General features: G+C 36.6%; 2 protein-coding genes across 2 annotated transcripts in view; both read left to right on the forward strand.

Annotated features, from left to right (window-relative positions):
* The window catches only part of LOC145665856 (retinol dehydrogenase 14-like), a 67,974-nt gene extending 53,333 nt beyond the window's left edge, over window positions 1-14,641 (forward strand). Inside the window, exons 6-7 of the mRNA XM_081732971.1 lie at window positions 140-229; window positions 13,722-14,641. Of these exons, the coding sequence (XP_081589097.1) occupies window positions 140-229; window positions 13,722-13,823 (192 nt within the window). The 3' untranslated portion in view covers window positions 13,824-14,641. The remainder of the gene's footprint in view (window positions 1-139; window positions 230-13,721) is intronic.
* Window positions 14,642-19,246: 4,605 nt separating this feature from the next.
* Window positions 19,247-20,461, forward strand: LOC145666240 (general transcription factor II-I repeat domain-containing protein 2A-like). The gene has a single exon (XM_081733305.1). The coding sequence runs from the start codon at window positions 19,247-19,249 to the stop codon at window positions 20,459-20,461; it is 1,215 nt and encodes a 404-aa protein (XP_081589431.1).
* The last annotated feature ends 16 nt before the right edge of the window (window positions 20,462-20,477 follow it).

A 20,477-nucleotide genomic window follows, 5' to 3' on the forward strand; every position in this document is an offset into this window, starting at 1 on the left:
TAAGATATATTCTACTACAAAATCAATCAGTAGGCTATCAACTGTAGCCTTAATAGCAACTAAACAAATATATATGATCACTAAGTTGAACAATTAGTCATTGTTGATTCTTCTAAATTTTGCTGTTTGTTGGTTGCAGACTCCAGAGGAAGGAGCCCAAACGTCCATCTATTTAGCAATTTCAGAAGAAGTGGAGGGAGTAACTGGGAAATATTTCGTCGATTGTAAGGTTAGTACAAAGAGAATAATCAGGTTCACTTACCTCCTTCCTTACTTTTAACTTTGTTATTGTAGTGTTTACAAATAGTTAACTGTCACTGTTAAGAAAGTGTGTGTCCCTTTCAGAAATATCTAGGTTACTGTATTTTTATTTACCTATATATATATATACTAGCAGCGTTCACCCCGCTTCGCTGGGGTCACCCCGGAACGCAATAAACTTTGTTACTTAGATAATTTTTACTTTTTCGCTTTCAAGTGATATGATAAAAACCATAGAAGATTGTAGTAAATGTTAACATTATATCGCCTGTCATTTATGTTAACCCGCCGAGTGACACGGTCATGTGGGTTGCATATAAATACGGTTAGATTTAGCTATGATGAGCTAACAAAGGATTTGTACGTTATGGACACTTGAATCGTCAATTATCTCAAGACACTGGTAATTGAAAATTAAAGTGATATGATAAAAACCATCTAGGGTCCAAATCTTAATAACCCCCCAAAAATGAAAGAAATTGGTTCAGCCGTATTAGCGTGATGAGCTAACAAAGGATTTGTACGTTCTCTTTTATATATAAGATATATATATATATATATATATATATATATATATATATATATATATATACTGTGATTCAGTAGAATAAAATCAATCAAATATTATCGGCAACGAAGGACATATTTTTTACCGTTATAAACATTATTTTCTTCCCACTGACCATTCCATTATGAAAATAACAAATAACCTTTATGTCCATTATGAAAATAACAAATAACAAGATAACCTTTATGTCCATTGGAATTAATATTTGGTCTGGAAGAGTTATTATTGCAATAATAAACTTCAGGTTTGCAGTATGGCCACTCACGGCCTACTGCAGGTTATCAATAGTCAAAAGTTAGTTTTCCTACATCAACTTTATATATATCTGAGTAGAATCTCCTTTGGCAAACTAATACTAATATACTAATGAGGGCGGTGGACAAGTGTACTAAAAGGGCGCCCATACAAACGGGAATATATATATATATATATATATATATATATATATATATATATATATATATATATATATATATATATATATATATATATATATATATATATACTTTGAAAGAAAGTATAGATGCCTCTCTATATCAAAATCACCACCAATTTCTTTTAGTATTAACGTAAATAGTTAATTTGTGGAAACCTTGAATCGAAATCCTCTTTACTAGAGAAAAACTTTTAGTTCCTGTAATAACATTTCTATTAAATAAAAAGAAGCTAAATGTATCAACAACTTAATATAGCTCTATGGCCTATGGACACAGGAGTTTCAGTGCTGCATTTACAAAAGCTATCGATTAATTTCCGTCCTTAGACTACTGGATCCAATTTCTACTTTATATTTCAATCTCTGCGAGAACCGTTTTAATATTGTCCTCCCATCTACGCCTCGTTCTTCCTAATTTTCGTTTCCCTATTTGGATTTCCAGTTCAAACTTTGAAAGCGTTTCTAATTTCTTCCATTCTGGCTACATAACCTGCCCGTTTGAGCCTCCTAGACTTGATGACCCTAACAATGTTTTTTTTTTTTTTTTTTTTTTTTTTTTTTTTTTTTTTTTTTTTTTTGTAAACGGAACAAAATTATGCAGTTCATCGTTATGGAGTTTCCGCCATTACCCATTCCCATTCCTCTTGGAGTTCGAATATTGGTTTAAGAATCTTGTTTTCAAATACTATCAGTCTGCGATTTGCCTCAGAGTCAGTGAAAATGTTTCGCAACCATACAGCACAACAGGCATAATTATCGTTTTATATTTTAAGCTACAAATTCCTCAACAGAATTCGCGACAACAAATGATTTTTAACTGAATAATAACACGAAATCCCTGCTTTCAGTTGACATAAATTTTTTTGTGATTATGGTTTTGGTCTCTTAGTAATAATTCTAGATATTTGAAAGTATCCACTTTGTCTAAAGAAAATATTATTTGGTATTTTAACGCATCCATGAAATGCAGTATTACGATCCCGACAAATTTCTATGTATTTAGTTTCCTCTGGATTTACTTTTAAGCCCATATCTCTGCAAGCGTTAAGTGTGATTTCTGCATTCCTTTATATTGTTCTATCATCCCCTATTAAATTTACATCATAAGCATACGCCATAACCTGGTAAATACAATTCAGCTCTAGGACCTGATTTAATATTTAACAAATACTTGAAAAGAAATGGGAATACAATATTCTGGCACATCAATTATTGACTTTAGACTAGGGTAGGAGTGAAACATTGTACAACATGTATACAGAATTTGCAATACCGAAAAAGGTAGATTAATTAAGATATGTTTAAATGAATCCCAAAGTAAGGTTCTAGTAGAAAAATTCTTGTTCACGAGCTTTCACGTTGAGAATGGCCTGAAAGAAGGAGATGCGTTGTCGCCATTATTATTTAACTTTGTTCTGGAGAACACTATAAGGAAAATCAAAGACAGGAATGGACCTTCAAAGTTCATTTTTTCATGTTTTCGGCGGCCTATAACTTCGAAAGGAAGCACTTGTGCATCCAGGATGGTCTATACTTTTTGTCTTATCTTGGTGTCAGCAATCCCCTCCCAAACGTTGTCGGTGTTCCATGTTCTTTTGAAACACCCTGTATATTTGATTTTAACATACTGGTATTAACTAGAATGATTCTGGCCGTGTTATTTAACACTTTCCTGCCATAAAACGGTAACTTTATAAGATTACTTAAGATAATTTAAATATGTCTATATTAATTATTCTAACTAGGAATATATTTTAGGATCTTTTGTTGCCATGACTCCATTCTATCAAAGGAGTGGTATAAATATATTTGTTGCCACAAAATTTCCGTATGTTAATACAAGAAACATAACTACTCAATGATCATAACTGTAAACTAGTAAATATAAAATAGTTTTCATTTAAAAGCATAATGGAGTAAAATATTCGAAAATTTCAATTTTTCCCAATTTTTCCGTTTTTTTTTCAAGCTCGGGAAAAACGGTAAAAAACGTTTTTTTTACCCAAAATTTCCGGTTTTTTTCCGGCCTTTACAACACTAGTGCTGCCAGAGTGTTGGTTGAAGCTTCAGTGCTCCATTCTACAAAGTTTTGAAAATGGCGTTTTTTATCGAATAAAAAGGTTCTTCCTATATTGAATTAAAAGCACGACGAAGTCTATGACAGAAATTCTTGTTCCTCTTTGTTAATTCTTCCTCGACTGGATTATATTGGAGGGGCGAGGACCCCACCTATAAATATTGGGGGGCCAAAAGTGTCTTGCCCCCCCAAAGTCGGCGCCTATGCACAGGATAAATAAAAGCACTTATCTATTATGTGGTTTCGTAGGGCGCCTTATGTAAAATGCGCACTGTACCTTTCACGGGTTCTTTACCAATAGTAACTGTATGTATTTATTGTACAGAAGTGGTATACAGAAGAGTAAATAAAATCGTTCATCTTTGATGTGGACTCGCAAGGGCGCCTAATGTAAAGGGCGCACTGCACCTTTCAGGGGTTCTTTACCAATCAAACTAAGAATTTATTACTAAAAACTTGTAACTTTATTTATACTGTGATGTTTCGGAGGGCGCACCGGGACACGTCCCGGTGTCCCGGTGGGCCAGCACTGGCCTGGTAGCTTGTACCCAGTGCTTATTTAAAATTTTATTTCAGGAGAGCACGGGGAAAGCAGGGGGAGGACAATTGCCCAACCGAGTTTGAGAATTAAATATATTTCAATCGACTGTCTACTAAAATACTAGGAAAAAAATTATGTCGGTGAAGGATCTCACACCCAGGCAAATGTGAAATAACGCTCCTGCAAACACACGTTGAATATTTGTAATCTCATTTCAACTTAAATTATTTCATTTTAGAGAAAAATGAAAATATTCAGTTTTATCTGTGTACGTTCTGAAAGAAAACGTTCAGATAAGTTGAAGCTTAAATATACTGACTGCAGTTTCAATGATAAGAACTGCAGACTGGTGAATCTTATGTGATATGGTACACATACAAATTTAGCAGTGAATCTAACCTTTTATTCTATTCATAGAACCAAACGGAAGCATCCTCTTGGCCTACATAATTTCCTGGACTACTTATCTCCCCCTGTTGATTTTCTTTAATTCAAATACTTACCTTTCTTTATAACTAAACGACGTAAATATTGCTTTATTATAATAACTAAAGTCCCGTTATGTTGATATCGGTGCAAGTTAGTGTGGAACACCAGTTTCGCTTATAAGCTTCTCTCAGTTTTGGTGTTACTGATGACGGTTGAAAATATGATAGGAGAAACAAAAGAAAGTTATAACTAAGAAAAAGAAAGAGGAGAGTAGAATGGACGAAAGGAAGAAAAAAAGATCGCAGTTCTTTACATGAAATGAAATTTGACAAATACAGTATTATTTCTCAACAAAGAGAATGAGAAAGTAAAAAGACAATGACATTCTTAGAAATGGTAAAAAGGATTGTTGTTGTATGTGGAGAATACTAACAAATTTATTTCTAGAGGGGGCTTGAGCCTCTCTAATACGCCACTGTACCATAGACTTAATAAATGATTAAGTGAATTAAGTCATGCTATATCTCAGGGCGTCTCTGGCATATAAAAATTGAGGGGGAGGGACGGGAACGACTAGAATGCCTTTCTATTTCAAGTGTGCCCTCGAAAAATATGTGAAACATACTTCGGCCCCACCCCCGCCACATTCTTACGGCGGAAACCCTCCCTTTCCTTTGTGGAAAGAAATGGATGACCTCGACAGTGTTGCCAATTAGTCATTCAGTCGTTAGGTCTTGGTGAGTGAAGATCGTAGGCTACTTAGAATGACTAACAAGACAGTGCACTGCGAAGCACGTGAAATAATCCAATGTGGTAACCATGTTTGGATCCAACTCGAAGGCCACAGTTACTTGTTCCACCTCTTTCGAGAGAGGTACGTTAAAACACACATCGACAGCAGCGCCAGCAGGGGCACGGTTGAAATACAAAGACTCTAGTAGACCCCAACTAAAGCTATGTCAAAATTATGAGTGAACTGGAATCTACTTTATTAATGGCATCCGCTCTTTCTACCTTTACAACACAATTCATCATAATTTTCTTCCATCATTGGTAGACTACTGGTAGACATCCGAAAAGCAATTAAGTTTATATATATAATAGGTTCTTAGGGAATTTCTTCACCTTGACATTCCTACTGGTGAATTCCTTCTCAGTGTTCGTAAACGCATTTGCAGCAGTGTAATTTTATAGTCTTCATATATTTCCATTGTTTAGCTAACAAAATCTTAATTCTTTGAAAGAAGTCTTACGATGACACTTGATTTGATTGTGAATTTCGAATTTTTGATTCTGATTCTTCTTCTGTATTCTTAATAAATCCAAAAGATATATTATCTACCTTTCTGCTTTTCATTTCTGTTTCTTTTTGAACTTATCCTCGTTTACTTCGTTTTCCGTTTTACATTCTAAAATGTACAGTTTATTCTTGCTATCATCCGGTTCCTCAATGTATTCTTTCCCAGTTCCTCAAACTCAATTCGCTCATTAAACACTCATTTCTATCTTTAGTTTCTATATTGTCATAGTAGTTATCCTTTGTTGTCCTTCTACAGTATTCGCATGAAATTTAATTTCATATATAATATTGAAATTACTCCTCTTGCCACCTCTTGCCACAAATCTATTTAAATTCCTCTTGCCACCTTCGCTTCTATTGTACAGTACATTTCCCCGTTTTTGTTGATTTCCCTTCTTAATTCGGAGATAAACTTTTTATATATCCTTTCCTTCCCTTCTCCAGTCCCCGTTCGTCATGGAAACCAATTGTTGCTGGTTAAGCAATGAAAAAATAGTGTCCTGCAGCCGAGTCTAACCAAGAAGCGTAACTTAAAAAAAAAAAAAAAAAAATCTTTCTTTGAAAGTGACACACGTCAGGCGGACATTCTAATCAGATTAACCTAATGTTTAAGAAACATAATTTTAATTTGTTTTGCCTATGTTTTTAGTTCTATATAGATGTAAATACTTTCAGAATTGATCCATTTATCTCGTACTCAAAATATTTGGGAAGACGCATCCCCCTGTCTCCCCGCCAGAGACGTCTGTGTTATATCTATATTTTAAGTTATTCTTAATACTTCTTATTGCATATGCTAGTAATTGAAATATCTTCTCTTAACCTGTTTTATCACGGTTTATTCTAGTTATTATTATTATTATTATTATTATTATTATTATTATTATTATTATTATTATTATTATTATTATTATTATTATTATTATTTTATGAACCATGCTATAAGTAATTTATTTAAAATTTTTAATAACAAACAAACATAATTCCATGTGCAACCCTATCAGTCACGATTCTGGGACTTACTACAAGAATAACAAACACATGAGTTTTATATTTATTTAATAAAACTAGGATGGTGGCCCCGGGTCAGTGCGAGCAGTCCCGGATTCGATTCCCGGTGGGAGCACTCGGTCGAAAAAGTGTAAAACGCTTTCTCAAGCAAGCCACTCTGAGTGACGTTTTCTTGGGTTTTCGTCATTTACACCAGGCAAAGGCCGGGATGGTACCTAACTTATAGGTCCCAGACCGCTTCCTTCCTTTCCCAATCCTTTCTTCCTTCCATTTCCCCGGGATAGTGTACTCGCCGAGGGACATCATCCCTCGAACGTGACGGTTTAACATGGACATAGATGCCAGAAATTTAACTCCTAAATCCTAAAACTAAAATAAAGTGTTTAACAAATTATCATTGAAATATATAATTCTACAAATTAGCGATATAGTGGACTTTTATTAGTATATATTACGTTTTAACGTGTTCAACGAATAATTGATACCTGCTTCTATTTAGTACTACGTAATTTACATCTTCTCGTATATTTTAACATAAGACAAAACTAGTTCTGGTGTTTATACCTTCTCGAGTTCCTTTTTATATTGTTTTTTCTCATTTTGTATGACTTTTTTTTTTTTTTTTTTTTTTTTTTGCACGACAACATTTTATATTTGAAGTTAGGCACGGTAGTTAATGATTAATTTTATATCGTATTTCCTACTGGTAGACCCTATTGGACAAACATGTGTTTAATTACCTTCCTTGATTGGTACTGTTCTTATCACTTTAAATGTGTGATTCAATTCAGTTATTATTATTATTGATTGGTATGGATTTCAGTACAAATCAGCTGTAGATTGTAAATCTTAAAAAAAAAAAAAGAAATCCAATATTTTTAGCGTTTAACGAAAGCATGTTCAAAGATCATACACATATCAATCGATAATTCTCTTAAGCTGAACAAAATGATACGGGTGAGAAATCCTCATGCGTAGTTTCAGACAATATAGAAAAAACTAACTTCTTTATTAACTTAAAAGTAATTCTGTACGAATGTTTATGTCAATTACTAAGGTGAAACAGGTATTGAAACATACTGTCCTTCAGTTCTTCATTAGGACATTGAGAAGGCTACAGTGTATAATAGGTCTATGGTAATAAGTTATAGCCTAAAATTGTGATTAACTCTTAAATTTTTAAAAATTCTGTTTAAAATAGTGTCCAAACATAAGACGATAGATCACATGAGCATAACAAGACTCATGAGCTCGAGTGTAAACTTTCATGTGTGCTTTCAGAGAAAATAAAGAAAAACAAACTTTTGTGGCGCCAAAGACTATGTCATTCGTTGCCAATAATAATTCACAATTTTTTGTTTTTTCTGCAAGAAGTTATATATTGATGCACTGTACATGGAACACAAAGCACTGTTAACAACCATATTCTTATTTGAGGCGCCTAGTGTCAAAATCTGCCACATCCATTTCCTTTAGTTTCGAGTAATCTCGCAAAACTTGCAGTGGAACTCTATATACACGTGTAGAAAGTCCCATATTTGAACTCGTTTTTAAATACGAAATATTAAGCTTTTAAACATAATACTGTTTCCCTGGAATTTCTTTAAATCAGACATATAACAAGAGATATATAACTCAATTTCGATTTTTTTTTAAATGGATTTCGCGGTTTTTGATACTAGACACCTGATTCGTCTTTCCCCAAAGGTGACACACATACTCCGTTACGCACAAACCAGGGACGGATCCAGGGGGCGATCGGGGCGAGGAAACTTTCTTATTTTATATAAAATAAAACTCATACCAGGGTTTGTAGCTCTTAAAAGTAGCTCTAAATAGCAGTATTTTCAACCCCGCCCCTGGCACAAACTACTTATAACTATGATGTAAAGAAACCAACTAACAAACCAGATGGCCTATGGAACCCGGAGGTTCAAAGCCAGCTGACAAAACCTCTCCATTGACTTCTGTCCTTAGCCATCTGGATCCAGTTTCTACTTTGTATTTCTATTTCTGCCAGATCCATCTTAATATTGTCCTCCCATCTGCACGAAAATCTTCTCAATAGAAGTTTTCGGATTAGATTTTCAGTTAAAATCCAATTTTCTTCCATTCTGCTCACGCAAGCTAACCACCTGAGTCTCCTAGACTTAATGATCCTAACAATGTTTGCTAAACGGTATACACTGTCTCATTATGAAGTTTTCGCCATTTCTCATTCCTGTTTCTGTTACGTTAGAATATTCACGTCAGTAGTGTATTCTCAACTGCTTTCAGTCTGCGATTTTCGCTCAGAGCAGCGATCATATTTCTCAAACATATAGCACAACAGGCATAATTATCGTTTTATATACTTTAAATTTCAAATTTCTGCCCAGAATTCGCGATGACAAAAGATTTTGAGCTCAATAATAATACGAATTCCCTAATTTTATTCGACATTTAATTTCTTCGTGGATATTGGCTTTGGTGTGTTAACATTCATTCTAAATATTTCTCTGCAATATTTAACAAATGTCCCTCGTATTCTAACAATATTTGTAATTCCAGTGTAAAAAAGGTAGAAAAGAAGGGAGTTATCATAAATATCAATGATGAATCCAGGAGGTGGCTCTTCGATCGTAGTCATTGTAGGTTATTGCTATGAATTTCGCAATGCTACTACTTTCACCTCTCGTAAATTGAAAGTCTCTTTAAATTTTATTACACAAGGGCAAATATTTATAATAAAGAAGAGTTCCAAATATGGTGGACACATTCCCTAACCTAACCTAACCTAATCAAAGCTGTCGAAGACTGACAAATGTATTTCTGACAAGGAAGGGTCACGCAGTGGCTCCCCTGAGATCCGAACGAGATAATTGTGTTTGCATTTGACATGTTATAACTAGATGAATCCCAAAGTTATACAGATGGTGATCAGAAAAATGGAAACACCTGTAGTTGGCAACACGTCAGATGTATGGTTGGCAGTGGTGTCGTGGCGCCAGCAGCGCCGGACCGCTGGTGGTGGTGTGTTAGGTCGGTCTCCATACTACGTCAGGCGCAGTGGAACAGCAGTGTCCAGTGGCTGCAGCAGACGGAGGTAGTGTAAAATGGGAGACCTCTCAGATTTTCAAAGAGGGCAAATTGTTGGTGCGCGGTTATATGGAGTGAGTGTGACGGCAGTGGCTACTGTGTTAGGTGTGTCGCGTGGGACAGTGTTGAAGGTGATGGCGGCCTACACAACACACGGGAAAACCACATCGGGGAAGCGGAACAGTGGGCGGAAGAAAATCATGAGTGACAGGTCACTCCGGGTATTAAAGCGCATTGTCACGCAGAACCGTCGTGCCACTGCGGAGCAAGTGACGGAGGAACTCAATCAGCATCTCCCCCACCCTGTTTCGACAATCACAGTCCGCCGCGAATTACATGACATGAACTTACGGGGTCGTGTTGCACGGGCCAAACCGCTCATCAGAGACCATAACGCTTTCGCACGCCGCAAATGGTGCCGTAACCATGCAACTTGGACCGTTGAGGACTGGAAACGTGTGATATGGTCGGATGAGTCATCCTTCACCTTATTCCCAACCACGTGGCCGTGTTTATGTGTGGAGAACGCCCAAAGAAGCGTATGATCTGCAGTGTCTCCGCCCAACTGTGAAACATGGCGGCGGCTCGGTGATGCTGTGGGCCGCCATATCATGGTTTTCATTGGGTCCTGTGGTCACACTTAGCGGACGAATCACTGCCAACGATTATGTCGTAATTTTAGGAGACCACTTGCATCCTATGGTCCGGATGTTGTTCCCGGAGAATGACGCCATCTTCCAGGATGATAATGCACACACTTACACAGCTGGCGTTGTTGCAGCGTGGTTTGAAGAACATCGGGATGAAGTTCAACACCTCCCCTGGCCCGCCCAATCCCCAGATCTCAACATAATTGAACATCTGTGGTCCGTCTTGGAAACACGACTCCGGCGACGATTTCCACCTCCATCCTCTCTCACAGAACTGGCCGATGCCCTGCACGAGGAATGGTGTAAAATTCCATTCACGACTTCTATGCCTCCATCCCACGTCGCATCAAGGTTATTCTGAAGGCGAAAGGTGGCCCGACACCATATTAATCTGGTAAGTTGCAATTTCGTTCAGGTGTTTGCATTTTTCTGATCATCATCTGTATGTGCCACCGGGCGGAATATCGTGAGTTAAAACATATTTTGTAATATATGAACTACAAAAAATTATCTGGCAGCATAGTTTGAACCGAGTCATTTGATCGGAAACGGTTGGGTAAGTGGAAAACTCGGCCAACACGTATCCCATCGTTTTCAACGACAAACTTTTTGGGGTAAAAAAAACTTTGTCCCAGGTCCCCCGCAGGGTCCCAGACGGGGTCCAACTCAAAATTTTCAAATGGCAAGGGGGGTTAACTGGCACATCATTTGAAAACAGTTGTAAAATGAAAGAAAATGCATCAAGTCTCGACTCTCTACGACTACCCCATGCAAAATGGCGACGGTTCAAAGTGTAAACAAAAACTTATTTGAAAAGTGCATGGTCACCCCCTATAAATCGGAAACGGTTCGACAAATGTGAAAACAGGAAAGGAAGTGTGACATTATTTTCAAAGCGCAACGTTTTAATTTAAAACGCCTTGTCTCACGGCCCCCACATGGTCCCAGGTGGGGTCCAACTAAAAAGTTTCAAATGGCAAGAGAGGTAGCATATCGTTTGAAAGCTCTTGTTAAGTGAAAGAAGATGGAGCACGGCTCGACTTTCTACGACAATCCTGTCCAAAATTTCGGCGGGTCAAAATGTGAACAAAAGCTTAATTGAAAATTGTGGCCACCTTGAATCCAAGATGGTCGCTTAAAACATATATCGAAAGGGTAAGCATACCAAAGTGCTGTAGCTAGGAAAACCAAATTTGGCATGAATGTTGATTAGTAGGTGACGAAAATATACGAAATGTTCAAAAACGCGACATCTTGAGTTCAAAATGCCGCACTATGTATCGAACGCATGTCTAGCTCACACCACTGGTGTTGGAGAAGCGAAATGTGGTATTTACGTTTATGGTTAATAGTATATATCCACAAAATATCAAACAGTATAATTCAATATGGCTGCCAGCGTGAAAAATGAGTTTGTATATAATAATGTTATTTCTTGGAATACTGTGACCAAACCAACAAAGTTTAATGCAGCTCGATGTACTGAAAATACTTACACATGGTTTGGTACTACTCGCCAATCTTGCAATTTATATATATATATATATATATATATATATATATATATATATATATATATATATATATATATATATATATATATATATATATATATATATATATATATATATATATATATATATATATATATATATATATATATATATATTTGATATTGCTTGAAGTATTGCAATCAAACCAACGAATGACATACAAATGTAATCATCACGAATACATTACAATAGAGCCCTCAACCTACTGGTGCAGTAAGTCCTTTGTGCATGACTACGTATGACAAAATTAGAAAAATATTCGAAGGTATTCAACTTTTGTTTAGCAGTATGAGTAGGAAGTCAGAGTTGTGTGTTCATCACATATTCGTTATATTCAAGTAAACGATGTCGAGAGAACCGTGATGAACGTGCATTAAGAACAAAACATATATGTGTTGTTACCGAATGAAATAATAGTTGAAGTGAATCGAAATTCAATTGTTCTTTAATCTTTCTATTGTTTCTAAATACATAATAAAGGAAAATAGAGATTTAGATTTGTACTCTTATGAATGACATAGATTTTAAGCGGCCATCTTTGATTCAAGTAGGCCATAGTTTTTTAATTAAGCTTTGGTTTACATTTTGGACCGCCGCAATTTTGGACAGGGTTGTCGTAAAAAGTCGAAACTCGCTCCATCTACTTTCATTTAACAAAATCTTGCAAACGATGAGCTACTTAACCCCTCTTGCCATTTGAAACCTTTTAGTTGGACCCCAATTGGGACCCTGTGGGGGTCCTGGGACAAGACGTTTTAACTTAAATTGTTGTACTTTGAAAATAATGCCACACTCCCTTTACTATTTTCACATTCGTCTCACCGTTTCCGATTTATTGGAGTGGTCATGGACTTTTCAAATAAGTTTTTGTTTATATTTTGACCATCCGCCATATTGCACAGGGTTGTCATAGAAAGTCGAGACTTGTTGCATTTTCTTTCATTTTACAACAGCTTTCAAACTATGTGCTACTTAACCACCCTTGCCATTTGAAAATTTTTAGTTGGACCCCGTCTGGGACCCTGTGAGGACCCTGGGGCAACGTTTTCATTCGAAAAAGTGTGTCCTTGAAAATGATGGGATACGTATTGTCCGAGTTTTCCATTTTCCCAACCGTTTTGGAACAAATGACTCGGTTCAAACTTTGTAGCTTTTATATTACAAAATATGTTGTAACTCACGACATTCCGCCCAGCGGCACGTATAACTTTGGGATCGTCTAGTTATAACATATCAAATGCAAACATGATTGTCTCGTTCGGATCTCAGCGGAGTTACTGCGTGACCCTTCCTTGTGAGTAACAAGTGAAATTCCCCTCAAATATGGCCAAAAATATGTTTATATATCACTTCGGGCCCAGAAAATTATAATAAGGTTCAAATATGCATTAATATGACCAGTATAAACCGCATTTTCGTGTTCACAACAGCCAGAATGTCTTTATAGTTATTTAGACGTGTACCAGGATATCAAATATGCTTTGCCATGGAAATCCTAGTCTTAGTGATGTCAAACATTTAATATTCAATTTCGTTAATACTGGAGGGAAACTAACTTCCGTCATCACCTATTTATATGATTCACAATAACTTTTCTAGATCGTAAAAAAACCGACACAATATAAATATCCTTGTTTCAAACGTGTCAAGACAACAAATTTTTAAATATCCCCAAACATGACCATTATCAACTTTCACATATACACACTTATATTTCTATTGTATATTAGCCTTCTACTTTCTTTTCAATACAAAATGTTGGTATTTAATATACATATTAATGATAATTACGAGTACCATTTTGAAAATTGTTTCAGGAGTCAAGGACGTCGGTAGAAGCTCAGGATGAAGAGCTGGCTAGGAAGTTGTGGGAAAAGTCTGAGTTTTATGTGGGGCTCCGGCCTAAAGAAGTCTCCTAACTTTTGTTGAATAACGATATTTGTTAAAGGAAAGCGTAGCGGTGATCGAGTGTGGTTGCTGCGCCATAAACTATTCATCATACAGGGAGATTTAATATATAAACGCTTTATGAATAAACAGCACATACGTAACCCTCACTCAAGCTTCTAGGGGTTTTATTCAATCCTGCCAGACGACTGTTGTGATAGAATTTTCTAAAATATAGGCAGTACGGCCATTAGGAAACGAGGCAAAGTATGTAAAAAATAAATGAATAAGCAATGGAATCAACTTATCTAAGCTTATACAAAGTAGGAATCCTCTTTGTTCACACATATTGGGGCAATCTAATAAGTCATGGAATGACCTCTGTAAGTCCTGGACTTTCAGGGTTTTCAAGGTCTCTTAGCAGCTTACTAAATGGTGGACATATTGCTGAAGAAAGAAGTAATCATTGAGGAGTACCCGGCTAGTGTCTGATTTGTATGTAGGGTGTGATAACATAAAGAAGCTTTTGTGCGAAAAGCCCATGAACAGTCACTACATTATGTTATTCTTCTTCAATACGTATTTTGCTGCAGAAGACAATGAAAGGAGTATCTTGTCACGTTAGACTGTATTAAGATGAATAAAGTGTTTGTGTGTATTACAAATAGTAATTTTACAAATTCTGCCAATGTTCTATGATGAGTGTTTCGATGTAATTTGTTATGTTCTGTATTTGATTGGATGTTTTAGTTTACTGCTATCTGTTGTTTACAAAAGTAACTAATGGTTGGGTACACTTGTCGGGGCTTTTTAGGACAACTATTTTGCATTGGTTCATATATATTTTTATTGGTTCATATATATTGTAATGTTCATAATAATACTCCGGTGACACCAACGTTCAGTTACTTTATGACTTTTTCCTCGACTACTGTGCATGCCAACAACGTGAATATTTAAATTCCTCGTCATAGAGTATAGTATTTAACCAGTTTTTTAATGTTGCCCTAATGTCTGTGTTTCTACTCAATAACAGGAGATAATTATAAAAAAAGAGGGAAATTTGCAAATTTTTCCTTTGTTACTTCCCTCTTTTAAGTATACCAACTACAGGGTGTGTTATATGCAATTAACTGAAATACAGCAGGTTTCAGTGGCTGTAAAGGTACCCTCTATATTGGAAACCAGAGAAATATACCATAGTAACTTTTTGGACGATTTCACGAATTCGTCTCGGCACGACTAATAAGATTTTAAAAAAAGGATGATTATAACACTTCCTTTATTTTCGCAGTTGTTACTTTATTTAACTATGCTGACTAAAATCTGGATTGAGATTTTCTCTAGGAAATACTTCATACCGACCGTTTTTCAGGTAAATGTTCTTCACGTTGCAAAAAGATCATTCTTGCTGGCATTCCTTAACTGATCACTATTTTCACGCCTCGTTTGGAAAGTTACAGCAACCAAATCGAACATATTGCACATCATAACCAAACACAATGCGTAACGGTTTGTGTCAACACAACATAAAATTTGCGATTTAGGTTGAGATAATCGTTATAACAAGTATAATTACATTCTGCGTCGGAGAATTTTTGCGGAAACAAGTACGGAATGATACCCAACGTCAGCAACAGAAGCGGCTCTTGAAAGAAATAGATTGATAAAAATTAACATTTTATCGATGGAAGCCACAGTTAATTGCGCAGAGGTTTCAAGGCATTTCATTTACAGTGGAAAGTATTAATGGCCTGTAAACTACAACAAAAACATAACAAACACTATTTGTTCATTGTTACATATATTTTGTATATTATTATTATAGATTTTATTAATAATAATTTGATATCTAAGGTCAGTGTTAGCCCATGCCGTCACTCCAGTATACGCCACTGGTTATTTTATTGTAAACATTTCAATTATCTTAAATTGGAATTGCTAATTTATTTGTACTTTAACATACTCTACTATTTGTCTTTTGTTTTGTCCTGTTTGTACTATACACAGTATAATACAAATAAGCAGCTTACTAAACACATTGGTCCTTTACTGTACTGTACGAAAGATAAACTAGAAATAAAGGGGGATTGGAACCTCTTTTAATCGCCACGTTTGATATCAGGAATTGGTCCTCTTGGCGTCGCCAACTCAGCTACTCTTGGGCTGAGGTTCTCTGGCTTCAAGTTGATGGTGTTCTTCTTCGGCTCAAATGGATTGACCAACAGCGACTTGTCTTCCTCGTGTTTCCTCGGCTGAGCCAGCTCTTTGGTTCTCTTGGTACATTTGGCAGTCAGAGCCTCCGGTTTGACTTGGAACGCGTCTTCCTTCCCAGTATCCTTCTGGGCAGCCACCGCCTTCGGGGTAGAGATCGGCGCTGGTGTTGGCGCTGACCTCGGTTCTTCCTTCTTCTTCCTGAAAAGAAATACGGCAAACACTTTATCCTACGCCAAAGAGTTTCTTTGGATTTACAAATGACTTACGATTATTCTGTTACCCAATATTCTTACCAGCACAGGTGTTCATTAGATTTTTATTTAAGGTAATGCAATGTACAATTTGTACCGAAATCGTCAATTCTGTGAAGAAATTAGTCTCCCTCCAGTCTTGTCATATTGTGGATTTATTAATTCAATTTGAAGTCACTTTTTCTTGAACTTCCTGTCGTCGCATAGAGACAGCCAATAACTTCTTTAATCATTCCCCTAACTTTGTAATGGAAGAAATAAAACAACAGAGATTTTTTTTTTTTTTTTTTTTTTTTTGCTCCCGCAATCCTTTAGACACTATCACTTCTTTTTCTCGGAGCAGAGATATTTTAGATGTTTGATCGTCGTGGCTTCACTTTTATTGATGAGACAAAACCAAGCTTTTGGGAGTAATCGTGAGGGATTCGATAGTGATCGACGGAAGAGTGCTATGGAACGCATTTTAACTTTGAAAAGACGAGAGCTCGTCTACAAGATGAACAGCAAATAAAAGTCTACTTTAAGCTGTATCACCGCAATATTCAATGTTTGTGAAAAGAAAATATCTACGTAGCCTGTTCCACTAGAGTGCCTTGTTGATGCTCGTGGCTGTTCATCAATTTACGCTGTTCCGTTGTAAAAAAAATTTCAAATCCAGTTAACCCGGTTGCAGAAGCCAGTTGTCCAGCCGTAGCCAATATATCACCTTCCAATGACGACGAGAAGAAACGAAGAGTCAGCGCACTTTAAAGAGTGATCCTACGCTCATAACTTTATCCCTAAGTTCATCCATTCCCTCTCTTTCTCTGTCATCCTCTTTACCATTCTATTCTGTTTTTATGCATTCCTAAATTTCATATTCTATTTATGCACCCCTAGGTATGAACCCAGTACCTACTTAAAGTCTTAGACAAGAATTTGTTAGGTTCTGATTCCAAATACCCGCTTTGTATTAATTAACAAGGACAAAAATAGAAAAGGAAGTTGCCCACGGCACAAATTTAAAGTCATCATAGGAGGAAACCTGAATGCGCCGCTAGACTTCCAGATTGCCAAACAAGTACGTAATCACTAGCTAGTCTCTCCTTTAAAGAGATCCGGGCCTTGTAACATTGTTCCTTCTACAATTCCAATAAATTAAAGGAGCATTTACTTTACTGTACAGTTGCGGTCCTGCGTATCAAACTAGAGTGGCACAACCTCCTACTATAAAATAAATCCGTATAAGTTGGATAATTAGATATCAATAAATATTTCTATAAAACTAATTCCTCTTCAAAACTTTGAATCATAATTATTGCTACTACTACGCCATATAGGACAGAATTACATGAGTACTTTGATTGTGATCGCTCATGCTTAACTGGATGACACATTCGACTCCCAATGTATTTATTTTAACATCCTTGACTCATGGACTTAATTGTTAGTTCCATTGGCTCTCCACTTATCTCAAGATACTAATAAAAAAAAATTGCTTGTTTGCCCAATGGAAAACCAGTTTTCAATATATATATATATATATATATATATATATATATATATATATATATATATATATATAATCAAGTTCTTAATCCGAGTGTGGGTTTGTTATATTATTTTGTTTCGCTTTTTAGGAAAAGAGATAATCTGTTGATACGAAAAAAAATACTGTAGCACTTGTTTGTAATTAGCTAAGTATTATCTCCAGAAAATTAGCTTATGCATGTATGTGTGTACGAATAGGCTTAGCAAGGGGTTGGTTGTAGAGATTAGAAGCCACTATTATACTATCAATAGGAAGAATAGTATTTCTTACTCCACTTTTAAAGTTATTTTGATCGCAAAGAATCAAACAAAATATTAAGAGAGCCAAAGAGATTTTCCATTTTTAAGACTGACCATTAGTGTGTGTGCTTTTTTTTCAACAAGGAGTGTCTTTTTAATAATGAAAAATATATTGTCCTTGGCTGGTTGCTTGCCGGTGGCTTGTTAAAAGTGAAAAAGAATGTTAAATCATATCAACGACTGAAGCTACACGCTTGTCTTTCTTCGATAGTTACTGACTGATTTTGAAAGTCACAATGTTGTAGGCCTACTGTAACAGCGTAAACTCGGAAGGAAACGTTCCAACTGAATGATACGAACAATTATTCCCAATGTCTTGAACATGAAACGTGGGTTGCACGGATAACGCTTAAAGTGGGCTGGACTGCACTGGAATTTCCTTCCGGTAAATTAGTGTTTAGTCGGAACTCAGTTCTTCTGTGTAATTGTCTCTTAACAACATTTGAACATTTCTTTTAGATAACAATAACTAACTAACTAACTCTATGGCCTATGGAACCCGAAGATTCAATGCCGCGTTTACAAAATATTTCCACTAACTTCTGTCCTTAGCCAACTGTATCCAGTTTCTACTCTGTACTCTTATTTCTGCAAGATCCATCTTAATATTGTCTTCCCATCTACGCCTAGGTCTTCCTAGTGGTGTTCTTCCAATTAGGTTTTCAGTTAAAATTATGAAAGCGTTTCTAATTTCTTCCATTCTGGCTACATGGCCTGCCCACCTGAGCCTTCTACACTTAATGACCCTAACAATGTTAGGTGAGCGGTATAAACTATGCAATTCCTCGTTATGAATTTCTTCCAATCCCCATTTTCATCCCTCTTTGGTCCGAATACTACTACTACTACTACTACTACTACTACTACTACTAATAATAATAATAATAATAATAATAATACGCATTATTATTATTATTAGTAGTAGTAGTAGTAGTAGTAACAAAAGTAAAGATTAAGTACATGACGAAACAGCTTTACTAGTGTATAGCAGACAGCGACTAGTGCCACTTATGCTCAGCCTACTATCATCCGTGCTTCCAGTTTTGGCACCTGCATACATAATACGTTAGTTATTTAGCCACTTACTCCCCTTGTGTACATCTGCTTATAGAGACCAGTATCAAGCACAGTCGTTGTAAAGAGTTGAAAGCGGTAAGATGGCGAAACCACGCTGCCCTACACCTACACTTAAGTTCAACACGCAGTGGGAGGAGGATTATCCCTTTGTCGAAGAAGACGGTGTAGCCAAATGTTTAGTGTGCTTTAAAACATTACACGGATTTAAAAAGTTCAACCTTCAACGTAACTACAATACTTATCACGTGGAGCAATACGGGGAACTTGAAGGACATCTTCGCAAAGAAGAATTGAAGAAGTTGAAAGAGAATAAGGCCGCATCGGAAAAGGAAGACGGGGAGAGAACGTGTGAAGCCTCTGTGCGGGTGAGTTACAAAATTGCGTTGCATATTGCGATATTGTTGCGCCCTTTCACAGACGGGGACCTAATAACGGAATGTATAGTAATATCAGCAGAAGACTTTTGTCCATCTCGAATACAGCAGTTCGAATCGGTTCCACTTTCCCGACAGACTATTACGCGACACATAGAACATCTTGCAGATGATGTTTTCAGCCAGCTGTCGGAACTTTCGAAAACGTTTATTGCATTTTCCCTGGCGCTTGACGAAAGTACGGATGTTACAGATACTGCGCAGCTTGCTATCTTTATTCGTGGTGTACATAGTGATCTGGAGATTCGAGAGGAACTGTTGCACATAGTACCTTTGAAGGGCACCACAACAGGCGCTGACATTCTTGCGTGTGTTGAAGAAAGTGTCGAAAATACAGGTCTTGCGTGGAATTCACTGGTTTCTGTAGCGACCGATGGGGCACCTGCTATGGTTGGGAAGGAAGCAGGGTTCGTGGCGCGACTAAAACAAAAACTGCAAGAGCTTGGGGTGTCGCATGATATCAGAGGAATTCATTGTATGTTGCATAAGGAACAGTTGTGTGCAAAGAGTGTAACGATGAACGATGTCATGGACGTTGTAGTTCGTACCACCAGCTACCTCAGAAAACATGGACTGAGACATTGCCAATTTAAATCCTTCCTCGAAGACCTAAACAGTGCATACGGAGACATACCTTATTATACTGAGATGCGCTGGCTGAGCCGTGGGAACTTGTTTAACCAGTTCTTTCAGTTACTAAACGACATTGTTATGTTTCTCGATATGAATGATCATTCTGTGCCAGAACTGAAAGACGACCAATGGAGATGCAACCTTGCGTTTTTGGCAGACATAACTACTCATCTGAATGCTCTTAACCTCTCATTGCAGGGTCAACATCTGCTAATTACAAATATGTGAGATCGCGTCGAAGCGT

This window comes from Thermobia domestica, chromosome 12 (genome assembly GCF_964235325.1).
Source record: "Thermobia domestica chromosome 12, izTheDome1.hap1.1, whole genome shotgun sequence".
Classification (NCBI taxonomy): domain Eukaryota; kingdom Metazoa; phylum Arthropoda; class Insecta; order Zygentoma; family Lepismatidae; genus Thermobia; species Thermobia domestica.

Excerpts from the sequence above, each read along its gene's own strand:
- LOC145666240 (XM_081733305.1), top strand. The coding sequence starts at position 19,247 with ATGGCGAAACCACGCTGCCCTACACCTACACTTAAGTTCAACACGCAG.